Here is a 21,788-nt window from a genome sequence, read left to right as displayed (position 1 = left end):
ATTCTGCTAACCATTGAACCGATATGGTTCTCCTTTCTAGTGGAGCTTTTATAGGTCCTTAGATGGTTTTAGGCTATTTATAAACATTTGCCCAAAAAGGGTGCCCAAAACCACTTTTGGGCGCCCAAAACCCTTTTGGGCAATTGGACTGCCCAATATCAAATAAAGTGCCCAATATGACAACCCTGACCATATGGGCTACAGTTGAGCAAGAGCGGAGGTTAAGGTGTCTACGGAGAGCTCTTTGCATGTTGAAGAGATAAATCGACACATATGGTAGTCTAAAGTCACTCTAGAGGGTACTTAGGGCGTCCTGAAGACACTGGTAGTCAATCTGAAAGGTGCTGCCAGCCTAGTGCTAAATCCAAGTCTTGACTTTGGCAAGCCACAAGTCAGACTACAGTTGAGAAATAGACCTCTAGTCTTTTGTATAGTGTCTGTTAGGCATCTGACTATCATCTCCTAGCTTGGTAAAGTCATATCTCAAATCAAAAAAAATTGATCAGGCCAAAGGCATTCAATTTTAGTTTTGGGTCCATTGAGATGATTTATGATGATTTTTAGAACAAAATAATTTTTGATGAAAATCAATGATTTTTTCATTTTTTTTTGCCAAAAATGGCCATTATGGAGGGTTTTTGTAAAAGTGCTGTAAAACGTTTTAAAGTTGAGATAATGACTTCAAATTTGATACAGATACTCTTGGGCATTTGTCTGAGCACCTCCTAGCTCAGACACAGCTCAGCTTGGGAAGTCTCTAGTCCAACTTTCAAGGGGAGGGTGCCCCCCCCCCCCCAAAGTCGGAGGCTAAAAATCTCAAAATCTGGGTTTTGGGTCAAAATTTTGACATCGCAATTTTTTTTATCTAATATGAACCAGCATAGTTCCCTGACACCAAAAACACTTGAGAAGTGGTTTTGGTTGCCTAGAACTGATTTTATGGGCAAAAATATTCAAAAAAGAACTCAAATTTCAAAAATTTCTCGGTTCTCGTCTTGGGGGTCACTAACCCCCCTAAGGAGTCAAAAATTGTCCAAAAGGCTTTTAAAAAAGTTGTTTAGCTTGCCATGCTGAGCATTTAGAGTACTTAAAAGTTACCATTTGAACCCATAGTCTAATGTCACTCTAAACTGCCCTTAGGGTACCCTGAAAGTGGTAGGCTGATTTCAGCTTAGAGTCCTCGGTTTGACTACAGTTGTCTGAGAGGGCACTTTACTTCGACGTGATATGATCTATGATGCCTTGAGATACCACATTAAAGTTTGGATAAGCTGAGTCTACTATAGGCAGCCTAGTAGACTCCCAAAGACAAGGTACTGGAGCGAGCATACTAGTAGTCACATTGACTACAAAATGGTGTTCAAGTGGCAAGGGTTGACAAAACGGGTCTAGCTCATGCTACAGATGACATACAGAGATCGTTTTGGTGTCTACGGAGAGCTTATAGAATTCTACTAGCACACAAGAATGTCCACACCAAGTTTGGTGTTGATATCTCAACCCTACCTCTGCTGGTAGAGCTTAAGGACGAGGTACTGGAGCAAGTATGGTATAGTGGTTGTGTATACAGGGGAAAAGGTAGGGAGCGAAAAAAGTGCTACCAAGGGTTGACAAAACAGGTCTAGCTCAGGCCACAGATGAGATACAGAAATTCTTTTGGTGTCTATGAATTCGTTATGAGATTCTACTAGTAGTTACCATTTGAACATATAGTCTAAAGTCACTCTTAGTACTCGTATGGGTGCCCCAAAGTCAGGCAACCTTAACTGGTAGAAGGTGTGGACCCAGCTTAAACTTGCTTTAATAAAAGATGCTCTAAATGCCGTTAAGAATTATCTCAACCCTACCTCCGCTGGTAGAGCACCGAAGACGAGGAATCGGAGCGAGTACTGTATAGGGGTTGCGTATATGGGGGATAGGGTTGGGAGTGAGAAAAGCGCTACCGAGGGTTGACAAAACAGGTCAAGCTCAGGCCACAGATGAGATACAGAAATTATTTTGATGTCTATGGATACCATTTAAACCCATAGTCTAAAGTCACTCAAGACACAGAGAGAAAAGACAGAGCTTGTAAGACAAAAGACAGAGGTTGTATTATAAGCTGTGTCTTTTCTCTTGCAAGTTTTGTTTTTCTAATACAAGCTCTGTCTTTAGTGGATTCTGGCCTCACAAAAGACACGACTTGTGAGAGAAAAGACAGAGGTTGTATTACTAGCTGTGTCTTTTCTCTTGCAAGTTTTGTCTTTTCTATTACAAGCTCTGTCTTTTGTGGATTCTGGCCTCACACGACTTGCAAGAGAAAAGGCTTGTTATAGAAAAGACACAGCTTGTAAGAGAAAAGACAGAACTTGCAAAAACAGGTTCATTTGTGGTCCTGTCTTTTCTTACAATATCTGTCTTTTCTCTTGCAAGTTGTGTATTTTGAGAGGCCAAAATCCTCAAAAGAAAGAGCTTGTAATAGAAAAGACACGAAAAGATTGTATTACAAGCTGTGGCTTTTCTCTTGCAAGTTTTGTCTTTTCTATTACAAGCTCTGTCTATTGTGGATTCTGGCCTCACAAAAGACATGAACCTGTTTTTGCAAGTTCTGTCTTTTCTCTTACAAGCTGTGTCTTTTCTATTACAAGCTCTGTCTTGTACTGACATTGAAAAGACACAGCTTGTATGTGAAAAGACAGAACTTGCAAAAACAGGTCCTGTCTTTTCTTACAAGCTGTGTCTTTTATCTTGCAAGTTTTGTCTTTTGAGAAGCCAAAATCTACAAAAGACAGAGCTTGTAAGAGAAAATGACACAACTTGCAATCACTAAAGACAGAGGTTGTATTACAAGCTGTGTCTTTCTTTTGCAAGTTTTGTCTTTTGAGAGGCCAAAATCCGCATAAGACTGAGCTTGTAAGAGAAAAGACAACTTGCAATCACAAAAGACAGAGGTTGTATTACAAGCTGTGTCTTTCTTTTGCAAGTTTTGTCTTTTGAGAGGCCAAAATCCGCATAAGACTGAGCTTGTAAGAGAAAAGACAACTTGCAATCACATAAGACAGAGGTTGTATTACAAGCTGTGTCTTTCTTTTGCAAGTTTTGTCTTTTGAGAGGCCAAAATCCGCATAAGACTGAGCTTGTAAGAGAAAAGACAACTTGCAATCACAAAAGACAGAGGTTGTATTACAAGCTGTGTCTTTCTTTTGCAAGTTTTGTCTTTTGAGAGGCCAAAATCCGCATAAGACTGAGCTTGTAAGAGAAAAGACAACTTGCAATCACAAAAGACAGAGGTTGTATTACAAGCTGTGTCTTTCTTTTGCAAGTTTTGTCTTTTGAGAGGCCAAAATCCGCATAAGACTGAGCTTGTAAGAGAAAAGACAACTTGCAATCACAAAAGACAGAGGTTGTATTACAAGCTGTGTCTTTCTTTTGCAAGTTTTGTCTTTTGAGAGGCCAAAATCCGCATAAGACTGAGCTTGTAAGAGAAAAGACAACTTGCAATCACAAAAGACAGAGGTTGTATTACAAGCTGTGTCTTTCTTTTGCAAGTTTTGTCTTTTGAGAGGCCAAAATCCGCATAAGACTGAGCTTGTAAGAGAAAAGACAACTTGCAATCACAAAAGACAGAGGTTGTATTACAAGCTGTGTCTTTCTTTTGCAAGTTTTGTCTTTTGAGAGGCCAAAATCCGCATAAGACTGAGCTTGTAAGAGAAAAGACAACTTGCAATCACAAAAGACAGAGGTTGTATTACAAGCTCTTGCAAGTTTTGTCTTTTCTATTACAAGGTCTGTCTTTTGTGAATTTTGGCCTTTTAAAAGACAAAACTTGCATAGAAAAGACACAGCTTGTAAGAGAAAAGACAGAACTTGTAAAAACAGGTTCATTTGCAGTCCTGTCTTTTCTTACAAGCTCTGTCTTTTCTCTTGCAAGTTGTGTCTTTTGTAAGGCCACAAAAGACAGAGCTTGTAAGAGAAAAGACACAGCATGTAAAAGACACTACTTGCAATAGACAGAGCTTCCTAGGGGTAGTGGAACTACACCCCCATTATACAATCATAAACAGGGTTATCTAAGTTGAGTGTTGAGTTGTAATCAAATAATCTTATTAAGTTATTTTTCTTAATGATAACCCATTGTATAATAATGAAATGGTCCATGATTAAGAACAGCTTGACTTAATAAGAGCATTTGAATACAACATCTACCTATGACCTTTTTTTTATACGCGAAAAAAATTACCCTTATATACGCGGAAAAAAATGAAGATCAAGGTCTTCATGAAGATCTTATTATTTTGGTGCCACTGAAGATTTTGAAAAGTAATGCAGGTATGCCTCCAGGTTCCGGAGCTCCAGGCCTCCAGGTGGTCTCTGGACAGGTAAAAAAATAAAAAAATTCTTATTTGGACAGTTAGAGGTAAGTTTATAAAACAACATAACCTTCTTTTAATATATTATTTACATATTTGAAGAAAAAATTACAATCGGCCTCCAGGTTCAGGTGCTGGAGGCCTCCAGGTGGCCTCTGGACAGGTAAAAAATCAAAATTTCTTATTTGGACAGTTAGAGGTAAGTTTATAAAACAACATAACCTTCTTTTAATATATTATTTACATATTTGAAGAAAAAATTACAATCGGCCTCCAGGTTCAGGTGCTGGAGGCCTCCAGGTGGCCTCTGGACAGGTAAAAAATCAAAATTTCTTATTTATACTGTTAGAGGTAAGTTTATAAAACAACATAAGCTTCTTTTACTATATTATTTACATATTTTAAGAAAAAATTAGGATCGGCCTCCAGGTTCAGGTGCTGCAGGCCTCCAGGTGGCCTCTGGACAGGTAAAAAATCAAAATTTCTAATTTGAACAGTTAGAGGTAAGTTTATAAAACAACATTACCTTCTTTTAATATATTATTTAAATATTTGAAGAAAAAATTACAATCGGCCTCCAGGTTCAGGTGCTGCAGGCCTCCAGATGGCTTCTGGACAGGTAAAAAATCTAAATTTCTTATTAAAACAGTTAGAGGTAAGTTTATAAAACAACATAACCTTCTTTTAATATATTATTTACATATTTGAAGAAAAAATTAGGATCAGCCTTCAGGTTCAGGTGCTGGAGGCCTCCAGGTGGCCTCTGGACAGGTAAAAAATCAAAATTTCTAATTTAAACAGTTAGAGGTAAGTTTATTAAACAACATAAGCTTCTTTTAATATATTATTTAAATATTTGAAGAAAAAATTACAATCGACTTCCAGGTTCAGGTGCTGGAGGCCTCCAGATGGCCTCTGGACAGGTAAAAAATCTAAATTTCTTATTAAAACAGTTAGAGGTAAGTTTATAAAACAACATAACCTTCTTTTAATATATTACTTACATATTTGAAGAAAAAATTAGGATCGGCTTGCAGGTTCAGGTGCTGGAGGCCTCCAGGTGGCCTCTGAACAAGTTAAAATTCAAAATTTCTTATTTGGACAGTTAGAGGTAAGTTTATTAAACAACATAAGCTTCTTTTAATATAATATTTATATATTTGAAGAAAAAATTACAATCGGCTTCCAGGTTCAGGTTCTGCAGGCCTCCAGATGGCCTCTGGACAGGTAAAAAATAAAAATTTCTTATTAAAACAGTTAGAGGTAAGTTTATAAAACAACATAACCTTCTTTTAATATATTACTTACATATTTGAAGAAAAAATTAGGATCGGCCTGCAGGTTCAGGTGCTGGAGGCCTCCAGGTGGCCTCTGAACAAGTAAAAATTCAAAATTTCTTATTTGGACAGTTAGAGGTAAGTTTATTAAACAACATAAGCTTCTTTTAATATAATATTTATATATTTGAAGAAAAAATTACAATCGGCTTCCAGGTTCAGGTGCTGCAGGCCTCCAGATGGCCTCTGGACAGGTAAAAAATAAAAATTTCTAATTTGAACAGTTAGAGGTAAGTTTATAAAACAACATAAGCTTCTTTTAATATAATATTTATATATTTGAAGAAAAAATTACAATCGGCTTCCAGGTTCAGGTGCTGCAGGCCTCCAGATGGCCTCTGGACAGGTAAAAAATCTAAATTTCTTATTAAAACAGTTAGAGGTAAGTTTATAAAACAACATAACCTTCTTTTAATATATTACTTACATATTTGAAGAAAAAATTAAGATCAGCCTCCAGGTTCAGGTGGTGCAGGCCTCCAGGTGGCCTCTGGACAGGTAAAAAATCAAAATTTCTTATTTGAACAGTTAGAAGTAAGTTTATAAAACAAAATAACCTTCTTTTAATATGTTACTTAAATATTTGAAGACAAAATTACTATTGGCCTCCAGGTTCAGGTGGTGCAGGCCTCCAGGTGGCCTCTGGACAGGTAAAAAATCAAAATTTCTTGTTTGAACAGTTAGAGGTAAACTTGTAAAACAAAGTAAGCATATTTTCAAATGTTATTTATGTATTTCAGGCATGACCTTAAAAATATTTACCTCAATAATTGAAAATAAACATATTTTTTTATTATATTACTTACCTACCTCATTGATATCAAAAATTCAAATTACCTTCCATATTTTATACTAGGGATCGTTGGGAATCAATAATAATATAATAAATAATATATTAAAAGAAGGTTATGTTGTTTTATAAGTTGACCTCTAACTGTTCAAATAAGAAATTTTAATTTTTTACCTGTCCAGAGGCCACCTGGAGGCCTCCAGCAACTGAACCTGGAGGCCAATTGTAATTTTTTCTTGAAATATTTAAATAATATATCAAAAGAAGGTTATGTTGTTTTATAAACTTACCTCTAACTGTTCAAATAAGAAATTTTGATTTTTTACCTGTCCAGAGGCCACCTGGAGGCCTCCAGCACCTGAACCTGGAGGCCAATTGTAATTTTTTCTTGAAATATTTAAATAATATATTAAAAGAAGGTTATGTTGTTTTATAAACTTACCTCTAACTGTTCAAATAAGTAAATTTAGATTTTTTACCTGTCTAGAGGCCACCTGGAGGCCTCCAGCACCTGAACCTGGAGGCCAATTGTAATTTTTTCTTCAAATATTTGAATGATATATTAAAAGAAGGTTATGTTGTTTTATAAACTTACCTCTAACTGTATAAAGAAGAAATTTTGATTTTTTACCTGTCCAGAGGCCACCTGGAGGCCTCCAGCACCTGAACCTGGAGGCCGATTGTAATTTTTTCTTCAAATATGTAAATAATATATTAAAAGAAGGTTATGTTGTTTCATAAACTTACCTCTAACTGTCCAAATAAGAAATTTTGATTTTTTACCTGTCCAGAGGCCACCTGGAGGCCTCCAGCACCTGAACCTGGAGGCCAATTGTAATTTTTTCTTCAAATATTTAAATGATATATTAAAAGAAGGTTATGTTGTTTTATAAACTTACCTCTAACTGTTCAAATAAGTAAATTTAGATTTTTTACCTGTCCAGAGGCCACCTGGAGGCCTCAAGCACCTGAACCTGGAGGCCAATTGTATTTTTTTTCTTCAAATATTTGAATGATATATTAAAAGAAGGTTATGTTGTTTTATAAACTTACCTCTAACTGTATAAAGAAGAAATTTTGATTTTTTACCTGTCTAGAGGCCACCTGGAGGCCTCCAGCACCTGAACCTGGAGGCCGATTGTAATTTTTTCTTAAAATATGTAAATAATATATTAAAAGAAGGTTATGTTGTTTTATAAACTTACCTCTAACTGTCCAAATAAGAAATTTTGATTTTTTACCTGTCCAGAGGCCACCTGGAGGCCTCCAGCACCTGAACCTGGAGGCCAATTGTAATTTTTTCTTCAAATATTTAAATGATATATTAAAAGAAGGTTATGTTGTTTTATAAACTTACTTCTAACTGTTCAAAAAAGTAAATTTAGATTTTTTACCTGTCCAGAGGCCACCTGGAGGCCTCCAGCACCTGAACCTGGAGGCCAATTGTAATTTTTTCTTCAAATATTTAAATGATATATTAAAAGAAGGTTATGTTGTTTTATAAACTTACCTCTAACTGTATAAAGAAGAAATTTTGATTTTTTACCTGTCCAGAGGCCACCTGGAGGCCATCAGCACCTGAACCTGGAGGCCGATTGTAATTTTTTCTTCAAATATGTAAATAATATATTAAAAGAAGGTTATGTTGTTTTATAAACTTACCTCTAACTGTTTAAATTAGAAATTTTGATTTTTTACCTGTCCAGAGGCCACCTGGAGGCCTCCAGCACCTGAACCTGGAGGCCGATTGTAATTTTTTCTTCAAATATGTAAATAATATATTAAAAGAAGGTTATGTTGTTTTATAAACTTACCTCTAACTGTCCAAATAAGAAATTTTGATTTTTACCTGTCCAGAGGCCACCTGGAGGCCTCCAGCACCTGAACCTGGAGGCCGATTGTAATTTTTTCTTCAAATATGTAAATAATATATTAAAAGAAGGTTATGTTGTTTTATAAACTTACCTCTAACTGTCCAAATAAGAAATTTTTTATTTTTTTACCTGTCCAGAGACCACCTGGAGGCCTGGAGCTCCGGAACCTGGAGGTCTATCCAAAAAATCTTAAAACTTCGTGAAATTCATCATATAAGAATGATTTTATCCCTAATAACCTACCCTCTCAGTCCAAAGATAAAGCCAGGGTGCCAGGTTTACGCAAATGTGTCAAAACTTCCCCCCCCCCCCCTTGCTTTAAAGGGGGGAGGTGGATGTGCCACTTTTTGAAACCAAAAGTAAAACGCGCATGATCTCAGCCCATAAAAGAGTTACAGCTCTAAAATTCAGCACAGCAGTTGCTTTTGTGAAGAACAGTATGGAACTGTGAAGAAACGGCGGCGGAACCGCCGCTCCCGCCGAAAACCGACGTTTCCCTCCGAATTTTTTTTTTGCCTTTTTTCGCCAAATTAGACAGTTCTCAATCATCTGAGATAAACTTTTTTTTTCATAAAAATTTCCCTTATACTTTCACGTGACGTAATATTTCAAACATGTCAATATTGAAAAAAAGTGTCAAGTGAAAATATAAGGAAAATTTTGATTTAAAAAAATTTTCTCAGATGATTGAAAATTGTCTATTATGGCGAGAAAAGGCAAAAAAATTTCTGAGGGAAACGGCGGTTTTCGGCGGTTCCACCGCCGTTTCTTCGCAGTTCCATGTTGTTCTCCACAAAAGCAATTGCTGTGCCGAATCTTATAGCTGTAACTCTTTATGGGCTGAGATCATGCGCGTTTACTTTTCGTTTAAAAAAGTGGCAAATCCGCCCCCCCTCTCCCCCCCCCCCCTATTGCTATTTTGTTTTCAGTAATACCCAGTTAAGAATGGTAAGCAGTGGTAAAAAGAAGAAATCTCTAGATACCAAAGGTAATCCAAACAATTAGTATTTTTACGCACCTAGGTATGAAACCTGTCCATCTGTGTAATCTGCAATAATCTAAGATTCGAACCATTGTCCACACACTTTCTATTATGAAAAACAAAACATAAATTCAAAAATCATACGAGAAACAGATATTTATTTAATCCTTAAAATAAAGTAACAGGATGTTTGTGTGTTTGTATGTTTGTACCGAAGGATCTCGCTAACCGCTGAACCGATCGGGTTCTCCTTAACAGGGTAGCTTCTCATAGGTCCCGGGTAGGTTTATAACTATTTTCTTGGGGGGTTGGACACCCCCCTAAACCCCCCCAAAAAATGAAACTAAAATTTTACTAAAATTAAAAATTAAATTCGACTCTCTCCTCCTCATGTTCCCCTAGAGGCCTCTAGGGGCATAGCCGCTAGTAATGGATAAACTATAAAACTTAAAGACATGTGGCTTGGCATTATAGGGCTGGTTCTGGGGTCATTATAAATAGTACAGATTAACATATATAATGTTCACAGCGCCCACTCAAAAACTCATTTGTCCTTCTATTTTCCTCTTTGTTTGGCTATCGTGAATTAAGATTTTCTTAGCTGCCGGCACATCAGATATACTTCTTGAATTTCCGGTAATTTAGCCACTCTACAACAGGCGCCATATTTGTAACTTTTACCGTCTTTTGATACAGTTGCGTGCACAGCGATTTATACCCCCCTACAAAACGACATTGTTATGTTCTTAACTTTATGTGGTAGATACTGTTATCCTTGATATATTATAATAACTGTTTTGAGAAATCTTGTTTTGTTAAGAAATATCAGATCTGTCTGAGGCCCTGAACGCGTTGAACGCGGCCAAGGAGATGGTCAACCTTAACAAGCATAGGAAAGCTTTGAGGTAATTACATTTTTGTTTTATCTAATACCACTGTACTATACTTGACTAATACCATTCTTTTTACTTATAACATTCATTTCAAACGAGAATTTATTTAAAGATTTTTACGCTTTTGTAAAAAGGAGTATTGTTTTACTTTCCACCTATAATTTTATATGAATTGAATAATATTTTAGGCTGTACGAACATGCCTTGGCTTTGGCTCCTAGAAGTCCTGAAGTTTTAAACAACTTTGGAGAATTCTTAGGTAATGTATAGTTATACTTATAGGTGCCAAGAAGAAGCCTATCCGCGGTGCACCTATCAGTCAACCAACATCCCGGCTGCAAAGTTCTTCGTTCTCTCCTCAGCACTCAACGTCATCAACATCAAGGACGTCATCAAGCCATCCTACTTCTGAACTTTCTTTTTTGCCTCACACCCCTCTCCAACATTAATTAGACTTTTACTAATTATGGCTGGAATTGAACCTAATCCTGGACCCCAAATATTTCCTTGTGCAGTATGTCCTCAAAACGTTACCTGGGCCTCTCCATCAGTAATTTGCTCCAAGTGTCACAGATGGTGCCACGTCAGAAAAACAAATAATTGTAGTGAACTAAAAAGTGTTAAAGAATGGTCATCTAACTGGCAATGCTCCAAATGCGTCAAGAAAAGTAAAACTCCATATATTGTCAAGGACAGTTTCAAACTACTTCAATTCAACTGTAATGGGCTTAGAAGTAAAATTATAGAAATTATTTCATTTATGAAAGCAAATCAAATTAAAATAGCAGCAATTCAAGAAACAAAACTTAATGAATCTTCAACCCTCCCCAATCTTGGTGATTATGTTTTGATAAGAAAGGACCGAACAAAGGATGCTGGAGGTGGACTTGCCTTCATTGTTCACAACAGTATTCAATACCAAAAGTTACCTGACTCACCACCTGACCTCCATATAGAAACCGCAGGAATTAAAATAGCTGACATTACCATCATAAATGTATATGTACCCCCAGTCACAAGCTGTACTCCTGGGTATAATCCAGATTTCTCCAGAATCCTATCTCTGGGCGATGCCATCATTTTAGGGGATTTTAATGCTCATGACTCACTCTGGCACTCAACCATCAAAGACACCAGAGGAGAAAAACTTTCTGAAGATATATCCAACTCAAATTTTGGAACTCTTAACTGTGATAAACCTACAAGATTACCTACATCTGGTCAACCTACCTCACCTGACATTAGTCTAGCTAGTCTCTCTCTCCTACCTGTGATAGAATGGGATGTAATAACCGCACTAAACTCTGATCATTTACCTATAGTTTTAAAAATTCAAGCAGATTTCCAAGAACAGTACAGTAATAGAAGAACATTTGTTAATTTTAATAAAGCAGATTGGGCAACTTTTTCATCATTAACCGAAGAAGAATTTAGTAAATTAGAGGATCCGGAAGATGTATATCAAGGGGAAAAGAAATTTAGAAAAATTATTAATAAAGTATCTAATCTATGCATACCTCAAGGCAGAATTAAAACAGTTTATCCTGAAGTACCTAGGGAAGCCGCAGCTCTTATAAAAGAAAGAGACGAGTTAAGAAATAATGATCCTATGTCTGATAACATCAAGATTTTAAACCAAGAAATCAGTGATTTGGTAATAAACCACAGAAAAGAAAAATGGAAGCAAGAAGTTGAAAAAGTTGATCGTTCCTGTTCTACCAAACTCTTTAAATTACTTAAAAGAATAAATGGCAAAAATCAAGAATCAGGAAATCAACCAATAAAATTTAAAGGAAAATATATCTCCAATCCATCAAAAATAGCTAAATTCTTTAATAAGCAATATTCTTCAGTTGTTCACCATAAAAGCTCTAAAGAGAGTAGAAAGATCACCAAAGATATCAGAAAAAATAACTTAAATGACCATCCAACTCATACAGCTGAACAAACCAAAGAAGCTATTAAACAGAGTAAATCTTCCAAAGCCCTGGGACCTGATAAAATATCTAACTTACACCTGAAACATTTAGGACCAAATGGAATTTCCTATCTTACAAAAATTTTCAATCTCTCTTCATCAACCTGCAAGATTCCTGCAATTTGGAAATCCTCCATTATAATCCCGCTCCCTAAACCTGGAAAAGATCCTGATGATTCCAAATCCTACAGACCTGTCAGCCTTCTCTGCCCTGCAATTAAAATTTTGGAACGCCTGCTATTACCTACCCTTACAAACAATCTTGAACTTCCAGATTTTCAACATGGATTCAGATCTGATCACTCTACAGTTACTGCATTGTATGATTTTACCGAGGCTGTTGCTCAAGGTTTCAACAAAAATCTTCCACCTGATCGTACAATATTAGTCCAGCTTGACTTATCAAAGGCATTTGATATGGTATCGCTGGATAAACTTATTAAAGATCTGAATGCATCTTCCCTTCCTGAAGGTGTAAAACGTTGGCTTAACTGTTATTTAAAAGGTAGACAATCAAGAGTACAATTCAGGACCAAGAAATCGGCCTCAACTAACATCAGAACAGGAGTACCACAGGGAGCTGTAACCTCACCCCTTTTATTCAGTTTTTACCTGTCTAAACTTCCATCACCACCTGCAGGTATCAAGATCATCCAATATGCAGATGATATTTCTGTTTATACATCTGGAACTGATCTGAATGAACTATCTCTAAAACTGAATGATTATATGAAGTCTCTTCTTGAATATCTAGATGAACGAGAATTATCTGTCTCCCCAGAGAAATCAACTGTCACTCTGTTTACCTCTGATAGGAAACAAGCCAACTACCATCCACAAATCTTCCTTAAAGATAAGTTAGTTCCTCTTGAAAAACACCCAAAACTCCTTGGAGTTACTTTTGATCCTCACCTTAATTTTTCTCATCATATTCAGGCAAGTTTAGATAAATATAAACCAAAGATTAATATGATGAAAGCCATTGCTGGATCTGATTGGGGCCAAGAAAAAGAAAATCTTATTCTTACCTATAAATCTCTCGGACGAAGTGTTCTAGAATATGGCACCCCTGTCTGGAGCCCAATCATTAGCGACAGCAATTGGAAGGACCTACAAATTGCACAAAACAAAGCCCTACGGATAGCAACAGGTTGCCTGGTCATGTCTAGTATTGATCATTTACACCAAGAAACTAAAGTTCTACCCATAAAAGATCATGCTATGCTACTTACTGAACAGTATGTACTTGCCATGCACCTACCCGGCCACCCTGGACAGAAACACCTTGATAGACCACCACCACAACGTAAAATGAAGTCTACTGCTATTGATCTCAAGTCAAATGTCCGCCAATGCCTTCCTATCACCAACAAACCATCTTATAAAAAAGGTCTGAAACGTCTACACACAAAAGTAGTCAAAACATGCATTTCCAAATATTCAAATTATCGAGTCCTTGGAACCCGACCTCCAGAAGTTCACAAAAGTGAACTGAACCTGAAAAGGAAAGCAAGAACAAGTCTCGCCCAACTAAGGAGTGGATTTTCAAGAAAATTAAATAGCTATCTGTATAGAATTCAAGAATCCGCTTATGATCACTGTCCCAACTGTAATATCTCCCCACATGATGTCACACATCTTTTCAACTGCCCGGCAAAACCAACAAATCTTAAACCTATCGACTTATGGAAAAAACCTTCTGCTGTTACAGCATTTCTAAAACTGGATGGAACTTGATGACGAAATTATTAACAGAATGATGAACAGTGCCGAGGCTACACACACACACACCTAGTTATACTTATCCAATATTTTTGATACCCCGTTTCCATTGATTTAGAAATATTTACTTGATTTTTGTGAGTTAAGAATAGTAGGTAACATACTAGATACATGCAAAATAATAAGAAGATGTTTTTTATGATCAAGAAAAATCTATGAGAAGTAGAATTCTTTTTGAAATTCTCCCCCATTTTTTTCAGAGGAGTTGAATGATGATCTTGTTGAGGCTGACCATATGTTTGCCCTGGCCATAGCTTATTCAGAGGAGGATGAAGATAATCTTGATAGAGCTGTAGCTAACAGGTATAGTAGCCTTATACCAAACTAATGAAAAGGACAATAAAACTAGCGTGACTCACCGTGGACACACACACAATGTAACTTATTGTCTAGCAAGGGCATGATCATTATTGTTCTCTCTACAATTTACAATATAAGATTTCTAACATATAATATCCCTATGTCAAACTAACAGGATGTTTGTCTTTCTGTATGTTTGTTCCAAAGGTTATCGCTGATAGCTGGGCCATTATGGCTCTTCTTTACAGTAAAGATTCTCATAGGTCCAGGAAAGGTTTATAACTAATTTTGGTAAGAACTACCACCCTCCCAAGAGAAAGCACCCATAGAAAAAAATACCCCTCCCCCTAAATAAAAAAATTAAATCTGAAATTTAAACTACACGTTTTTTATTCAGAAAAAGAACTGCTGTAAAAGTAGAAGAAATTGATGCCAGAGTGTTAAGGTCAGTTTTATCATTATTAAATAATACTACATTATAGATAGGAAGTCATGGAGTTTTTTTTGCTAATAAAAGAATGGGACTAAAGAAACCATGCAAGCAATACAACGCTTTAACTGCTGAAAGACTGCTACAAGTAGACCCAATTCTTAACAACTACATTATGTACAAATTATTTTAGAAATATTGAGAAGAAGAAAATGTTATTCCTTAACATATCCGACAATAGTGCTGCCCTTAGAAGGGCAAAAAAAGAAGCTTATTTTCAGGTCAATATTTTTATTTTTAACTTTTAAAACATTAAGCATGAGGGATATTTATATAATATCTAATTTTTTTGACACACAAAACAAAAAATATTGTAATTCAGGTATTAAGATATTCCTAATCAAAGAATAAAATTAAATATGATTAAAATGTTAGGACAAAAATATCTCGCAAGTTTTTAAATAAAAATATTCTATTTCTTAATGGATAAAACTAAATTAATCTCTCTTTAGTATGTGTTCCATACAGTTGGTATCGAGGGAAACACAATGTCTCTGGCTCAAACTAGATCTATTCTAGAAACAAAACTAGCAGTTGCAGGTTTGTATTTTTATTTCATGATATTTTTAAGGACTCGGCAGCAGCACGTCAGCCGCCTGTAAGCCTCAGGGAAAAAATATTTTACAATTTAAAAATCAGTTGGAAGTGTTAACCTGACCAAACTATGGAAATCCCTATTTATAAAAAAAAAATTACCTCAGGAGTCCCTAGAGGCCTCTAGGGGAGTAGCCGACAGAAATGTAATATTGCAATATTTTAATGTTAGAAACTTTTAAACTCTAATCTGCCAATACATATGTTTTCTATCCAGGAAAAAGTATTATGGAACACAATGAAGTTTTGGGAATGGATGCTGCACTAAAATTTATAAACCAGGCAAGTAATTGGAGTAATTTATCAAGAGGGGGGGCGGGGGGTTATGACACTTTCGCGTAATCCGTGATTATTAGACTAGGTACAAATGTTAGACTATGGGTTATTTGGGATAGAAGTGTACTTTATCCCAAATAATCTAGCCTTATAATAACAGATTACGTGAAAGTGGCACAACTTACCCCACCCCTTAGTTTATTTTAGTCTAAAACACTTTAAAATTGTACTATTACATCATAAGTAAATAAAACAATACACAATATTTTTATTTTATTTTTAGACTCTTGTGGATAAATTGGGAGATATTACTCTACAGGTAAAGTCATTTTTAAAATTAGAATTATTGTTTTATGCCTTTTAAAAGAGAAGTCAAATTGAAATTATTGAATAAAAAAATCTCCCCTAAAATTTTTTTTTTTAAATTAATAAAAAAAATTGGGTGAGGTTGAATTCAAGCCCCCATCACTTCAAGTGCCCCTAGAGGCCTCTAAGGGAAAAGCCGCTTGTCTATATATATTACATGAAGATATAACTTACTGGAATGGCTTATTGTTTAAGGATATCCTGGAAATCCACAAAAGAGTGATTGGACATGTTGACCCCCTGGAGGCTGGAATATTTAGAACAACACAGGTACAATTTATTATTAAGACTTAATTTTTTTCCAAGACACAGTGCAACATGTTCGTTTGTAACACGTATCATTATATTTATACTTAATAAGATCAACTTGTCTGTATTAAAGGGATGATTAGGGAGGAATAAAAGAGAAATTAATAGATATGTTTAGGTATTTATTTTGGGAAGAAATAAAAAGACCGTGAAAAGAAATTCAATTTAGTTCAAACAAATACACTTCTGCTTTTTTATCCTTAAGACTGCTAAATCAATGCAATTCTAAAATGAGAACGTTTTCCAGGTGTATGTTGGTGACCATGTACCTCCGCCGCCCAACTCAATTAACGTCCTTGTTTTGAGATTTATTGACTGGTTAAACAGGTAACATGATCATTCCATCAGTTGACAGTAGTAGCACATCAATCCATCAATAAACAAGAAAGTTACAGTAATTTTCTAAAGCGTATCCTATCATATAATGTAATAAGTTTTTTTCTGTAGCCTAAGATTTTGATAACTAATTAACTGATGGAGTTCTCCATTTAAGGTTAGCCTCACATTGGTCCTGGGATGGTTTTATGCTATTTTATTTTCAGATAAGTCTTGAGATTGTTTTTTGGCTATTTTTCTGCCCTTTCCTACCCCTTCTAATACAGAGCCCCTAAATTCTAGGGGCGCAGCGGTTACTTTGTGCATAAAGTAGCCTCGCTATAAAAAATTTAAGTATGTAGTTATGAATTTACTCACCAAATGAGTATAATTTCGTTTAGCCTGGAAGCCTTAACACTGCACCCTGTACGTCTGGCAGCACTGGCGCACTACAAACTGGTTTATATACACCCCTTTGTGGACGGCAATGGACGAACTAGCAGATTACTTATGAATTTAGTTTTAATGCAGGTAATAAAAAGTATATGGATTCAGAGGTATATAGCCTTTTTATAATTTATAAAGAAAATATTTAATGCATTTTCATTATTTGTATGGTCCCAATGACCTCTAAAACAGTGATCTTCAAAAAAATACGTCTGTCTTCGAGCTTTTAACGGGTTTTCATCGAATTTTTCGAAATATTTTGTTACATTTTCTGTATTATTTTTTTCTCTTTGTAAAAAATCAATACATATCACATACAGAGAAATGTCAATGAAAGATATTTTTCAGGCTGGGTATCCGCCTGTAATTATTCGACGAGCGGACAGAGAACTGTACTACAAATATCTGTCCACAGCCAACCAGGGAGATATTAGACCTTTTGTCAGGTAAAATAATACAGATTTGAGTTACCGTTTGTTTTGTAATATATATATCAGCGAGGTTACTATATACAATAGCAGTAATATTCTGTATGACCGTAAGACCTCCCTAAAGCTTAAGTTTCTTAATGCACATATTATTTTTATTTGTAATGAAATAATACTTTAATGTAAAACACCTTGGTAATTTTATACGACAAATCTGATTGCTTTAACACCATAAAATTTAAAACCTAATACATATGACTAAACAAGAAGCACAAACAATGTTTAAACTGATTTTGTATATTATTACTTACATTATTTTATTTAGGTTTATAGCAGACTGTACAGAAAAGACATTGGATGCGTACCTGTGGGCCGCAAGTGAATATGATACCTCAGATCAAGTTAGTAGCATTATTTTCTATCTAGCTAGCTACCTTATTTTATATCTTGATGCCTATGCTCATAATCAGCTGACGCTCCAAAATTTTCTTTAATATTACGAGAAGGCAGAAAAATAGATTAAAACCATACCCTGTCTGCACTGCTAGTAAATATGGTACTTCATATCAGTCTATTTGCATAATTTTTCTGTCTAGTTAGCTAAATATTTTCTATATTTAAGCTATAGGCTGTTAGTGAATATGACAATTCATATTATTCTAGAAGCGTTATTTTATGTCTACCTATGAGCTGCTAGTGAAAATGATACTTCTGACTATCTACATTATTCTCTATCTTAATGTCTGCCAGACCTCTGACCAGACGAGCTACTTTATTCTCTATCTATCTATATTAATACTATTTTCTATTGATAAGACTAGCTACCTTTATTACTATCTTGATTACTGCCTAATTAAAATAATCGTATCTGATCCCTATAACCTGAAACTAGATAATTACAGCAACTATATTTTAGGAAATAGAATCTGATCTACCACCTAACTTAATAGAACATGAAGCTGAACAAATGGGAAGGTTAAGGTAATTCTTTTTAAATAGATTAAAAAGCATTCTATCATTCTATAGGAAAAATATTAATTACTAGGTTGCTGTAATAAAATGCTTCTAAATTTTTTATTGAGTTTCTTAAAGAAAGAGTATCTATGAAAAAGTATTTTTTTGGTGGTGGGGGAGGGCTGTTGATATTTATATCCCCCTTCAAAGAGTCCTAGATTTTGCCGTTTTAGAGCTTTTACTGGCTGCAGATTCATTCAAAGGCTTAATAATTATTATTATTAAAAATATGCTTTTTGATTTAATAATTTCCTTGTTTACTAGTAATTGTACTAACTATTTTTTTTTTTTATTAGAAGAAACCGAAACAAGAATCTACCGCCAAGGGGCACGTTTTTAGACTTCAGTGATAGTGCCAATAGGTAAATATTTTTTTTAACATTTTAGATTATATTTCTAATATACAAGAGCTTTCCCTCGCCTCCTTATTTGAAATAAATTAAAGATAAGAGATTGAAAGGAGGGGCTAGTTTTTTTGTTTGTTTGTTACATAAGGTTAAGTCAGGGGTTGGGCACCGTAGGGGTTACGTATATGTAAAAAGATGCCCCCCTCCCTTTTTTAGAGTAGAGGCGGGTTTCAGTGCTCGATAGACACTTTTAAGGAAGGTGCCAAAGAACCCGACCCAGCAAAACATAGAAGTTGCTTTTTGTCTTAAATGATTCGAACAGAAGAGAAAACACAACAATAGATTGCAAGGTTTTTTTACATGCACCAATTACCTATTGAGAAACACAGATTTTACCTAACACTTTATTAATTCTTAATGATTTTTTAATTTTAGTGACAAGATCATAATGGGAGAAGATCAATTTCACGACGATAGTATTATTCTTCCAGGCGCCAGCTAGCAAAAATAAACACAATATTTCTCCAGCATATATCTTCCCTAGTCATGGTGGACAAAAGTTGTCAAGATATTTTATCACAAATCCGGTGAAACAGCTTTTAAATCTTGTTTAGGGCAAAAATAACTTCTTTTTCGTTTATCTTTTTTTAATCATTTAGAATGATGTTTAATTTTATCCTTATTGGAGTTTATTAAGTTAAATTATATACAAAAAATACTTTATATCTAAATGGTTTAAAATGGCTGTAATGTAAATCTTCCAAATTAGGTGTGGTATCGCTTCCGCTTAATAAATATATCACACTATAAAATAATCAGAACCCAAATTGTTTTGTTAATCTTAAACTCAATGTGTGATAATATACGGAAGTGATTGTACACCTTCAAATCCATGGTCGAAAAAAATTTCAAGTATGGCTTCGAAACCGATTAATATCCGCTGGATTAGAACTTCTCTGTCATATTGACAAATAATGTATATCCTCGTATTTCAGACAATTTCAATGAATGTAAAAATAAAAATCATAAAATTAAAACTAGTTTTGATCGCCTGGGCCTTCATTTTTCATTTTAATAACCACAGAAAGCTGTCTTTAATACGATGCGATAAATAACTAATCCAGATTTTTTACTTTAATCCTCCAAACATGAGGCCAGTTTCATATGTTTTTTTGACCAAATTTTAAAAATGCATAAGAACAAGTTAAGACATATTTTTCCATGAAGCTACCCAAAGCTTAAGTTCTACCTAAAGAATTTGAGTGAAGATTTATTTATTTGCCATTAACTTATTCCATAAAAGGGGACAAAATTCCAGAGCTTTGTCCCTTTAACAGTTGAAAGTACAATTCTAATTTAGATAAATAAACTAGTCAATCGTCGAAAGACAAATATTTTGAAATATAAAGATGTAGGTATGTAATAGGACAGCAAAAAAGATTAAATAAAAAATTAACATAAAGGATAGGTACTTCCTGTATCTACCTGTCTAATTTATTTTTAATAATTGTCCATTATTACGTCAAAAAATGAATAATAAATAACCCACAATTATATTCTGGATTTAAAAGCCAATATTTACTTCCTTGCCATTATACAACTTATAAGATCATAATTGCATTTATTTCTAAAAGTGTCTTATTCTTCTATATTTTCTATTTACTATTTTTTTTATTATTTATACTATTTTCTATTTAACTTATTAAGTAAAACTGATAGGGACATTTCGTATTAAGAGAAACCAGATCGCTAATTATATTATATTAATACTAGCGGCTACGCCCCTGCACCCTCTAGGGGCACTTAAGGTGGAAGGGGGAAAAGTCGAACCCTCTTATTTTACAATTTAAGTTTAAAATAATTCATATCAGGATAATTATTGGCGGGAGTCATCTTTTATTGGGAGGGTGAAGATACCCTCCCTCAAAAAAGTTTTTTTTAAAACTTTCCTGGACTTATAAGAAGCTTCATTGTAACGTAGAACCATATCGGTTCACTGTTCAGCAAGATCCTTTGCTACAGACAAAAAGAGCTTACTACTTTGTATAATAGGATAAACATTTTATTTAAAGCGAACACTAATGTCCTAATATGTAACTATATAATTTAATAAACAGATATCCGCGGAAACGTAAATAAAAAAGATTGGTTACTAATGTATTATTTATTTATCGTATGGGTTATAGACAATTGTCAACGTATCTGGACCAATAGCATTAATGTTAGGGGCGCAGCCTCTAGTTTTAGTTAACAGGTAAAAAGATAATATTTGAAATTAAAAAAAAAAATTTAGAAATAGAGATATTCTACAAATAGCTCATTGCTTAATATCAATATTAATAATAAAATTGTCAAAACCCGATGAAACCTGTGATACTTAAATTTTAATAGAAAAATTTTAAATAAATTTGTTTTTATGTAATCATAAGATAATATATTACATAGATGAAATAAATGTTTTATAATTCAGTTATTTTATGTGACTTTGTAAGTTACGCAGTTATTCTATGACCACAGTATGTTTAATTAACGTTTATAGATAGAAGAACCATAACCATAACGGTTAGCTCAATTCGTAAACTTAAACATACTTTAGAATTGTCCCATTGATTTTAAACTTTGCAGTTTGATTCCTACGATAGTTAGGTAAGAGTTTGAAAGAGTAGCACCCTTTTTATCGTTAGCAGAAAGTCCGTATGCCATTAAAAACTGATTCCTATAACAACAAGGTACAATGTAATAAACGAAGCATCTCTATAATGTAGGTATGTCCTTAAACAGTATCTTGTATTAAAGCAACTTTGCAACAAATTTACTTACAATTTTGTTTGGACTTAAATATTTATATTCTGATAATTCAGTTTTGAAACTCCACAATTGTTAATGTTCGTTTGTCATACCGTTTCAGATCTTCGCT

At 34.6% G+C, this 21,788-nt stretch overlaps 1 protein-coding gene across 5 annotated transcripts in view; it reads left to right on the top strand.

Moving 5' to 3' along the window:
- Positions 1-21,340, top strand: part of Fic (FIC domain protein adenylyltransferase) — a 28,499-nt gene extending 7,159 nt beyond the window's left edge. Inside the window, exons 4-21 of one of the 5 annotated variants that reach the window (XR_013879686.1) lie at positions 9,280-9,338; positions 10,153-10,237; positions 10,414-10,484; positions 14,186-14,288; positions 14,683-14,730; positions 14,909-14,996; positions 15,228-15,315; positions 15,587-15,651; positions 15,929-15,964; positions 16,207-16,281; positions 16,568-16,647; positions 17,037-17,166; positions 17,431-17,528; positions 17,836-17,911; positions 18,427-18,491; positions 18,821-18,886; positions 19,307-19,458; positions 21,188-21,340. Coding sequence is in view for 1 of the 5 variants with exons in the window: in XM_080160957.1 (XP_080017083.1) it covers positions 9,280-9,338; positions 10,153-10,237; positions 10,414-10,484; positions 14,186-14,288; positions 14,683-14,730; positions 14,909-14,996; positions 15,228-15,315; positions 15,587-15,651; positions 15,929-15,964; positions 16,207-16,281; positions 16,568-16,647; positions 17,037-17,166; positions 17,431-17,528; positions 17,836-17,911; positions 18,427-18,491; positions 18,821-18,886; positions 19,307-19,373 (1,300 nt within the window). In the remaining 4 variants the exon portion in view is untranslated. Of the gene's footprint in view, positions 1-9,279; positions 9,339-10,152; positions 10,238-10,413; positions 10,485-14,185; positions 14,289-14,682; positions 14,731-14,908; positions 14,997-15,227; positions 15,316-15,586; positions 15,652-15,928; positions 15,965-16,206; positions 16,282-16,567; positions 16,648-17,036; positions 17,167-17,430; positions 17,529-17,835; positions 17,912-18,426; positions 18,492-18,820; positions 18,887-19,306; positions 19,881-21,164 lie in introns of those variants that run through there. The other 4 variants (XR_013879685.1, XR_013879684.1, XR_013879683.1 and 1 more) reach the window with 4 other exon arrangements.
- Positions 21,341-21,788: the final 448 nt, after the last annotated feature.

The sequence above is a fragment of the Acartia tonsa genome, chromosome 5 (genome assembly GCF_053477335.1).
Source record: "Acartia tonsa isolate MP-2025a chromosome 5, ASM5347733v1, whole genome shotgun sequence".
Taxonomy (NCBI): Eukaryota; Metazoa; Arthropoda; class Copepoda; order Calanoida; family Acartiidae; genus Acartia; species Acartia tonsa.
The sequence above is the reverse complement of the archived record's forward strand: the minus strand, read 5'-3'. Positions and strand labels throughout refer to the sequence as shown.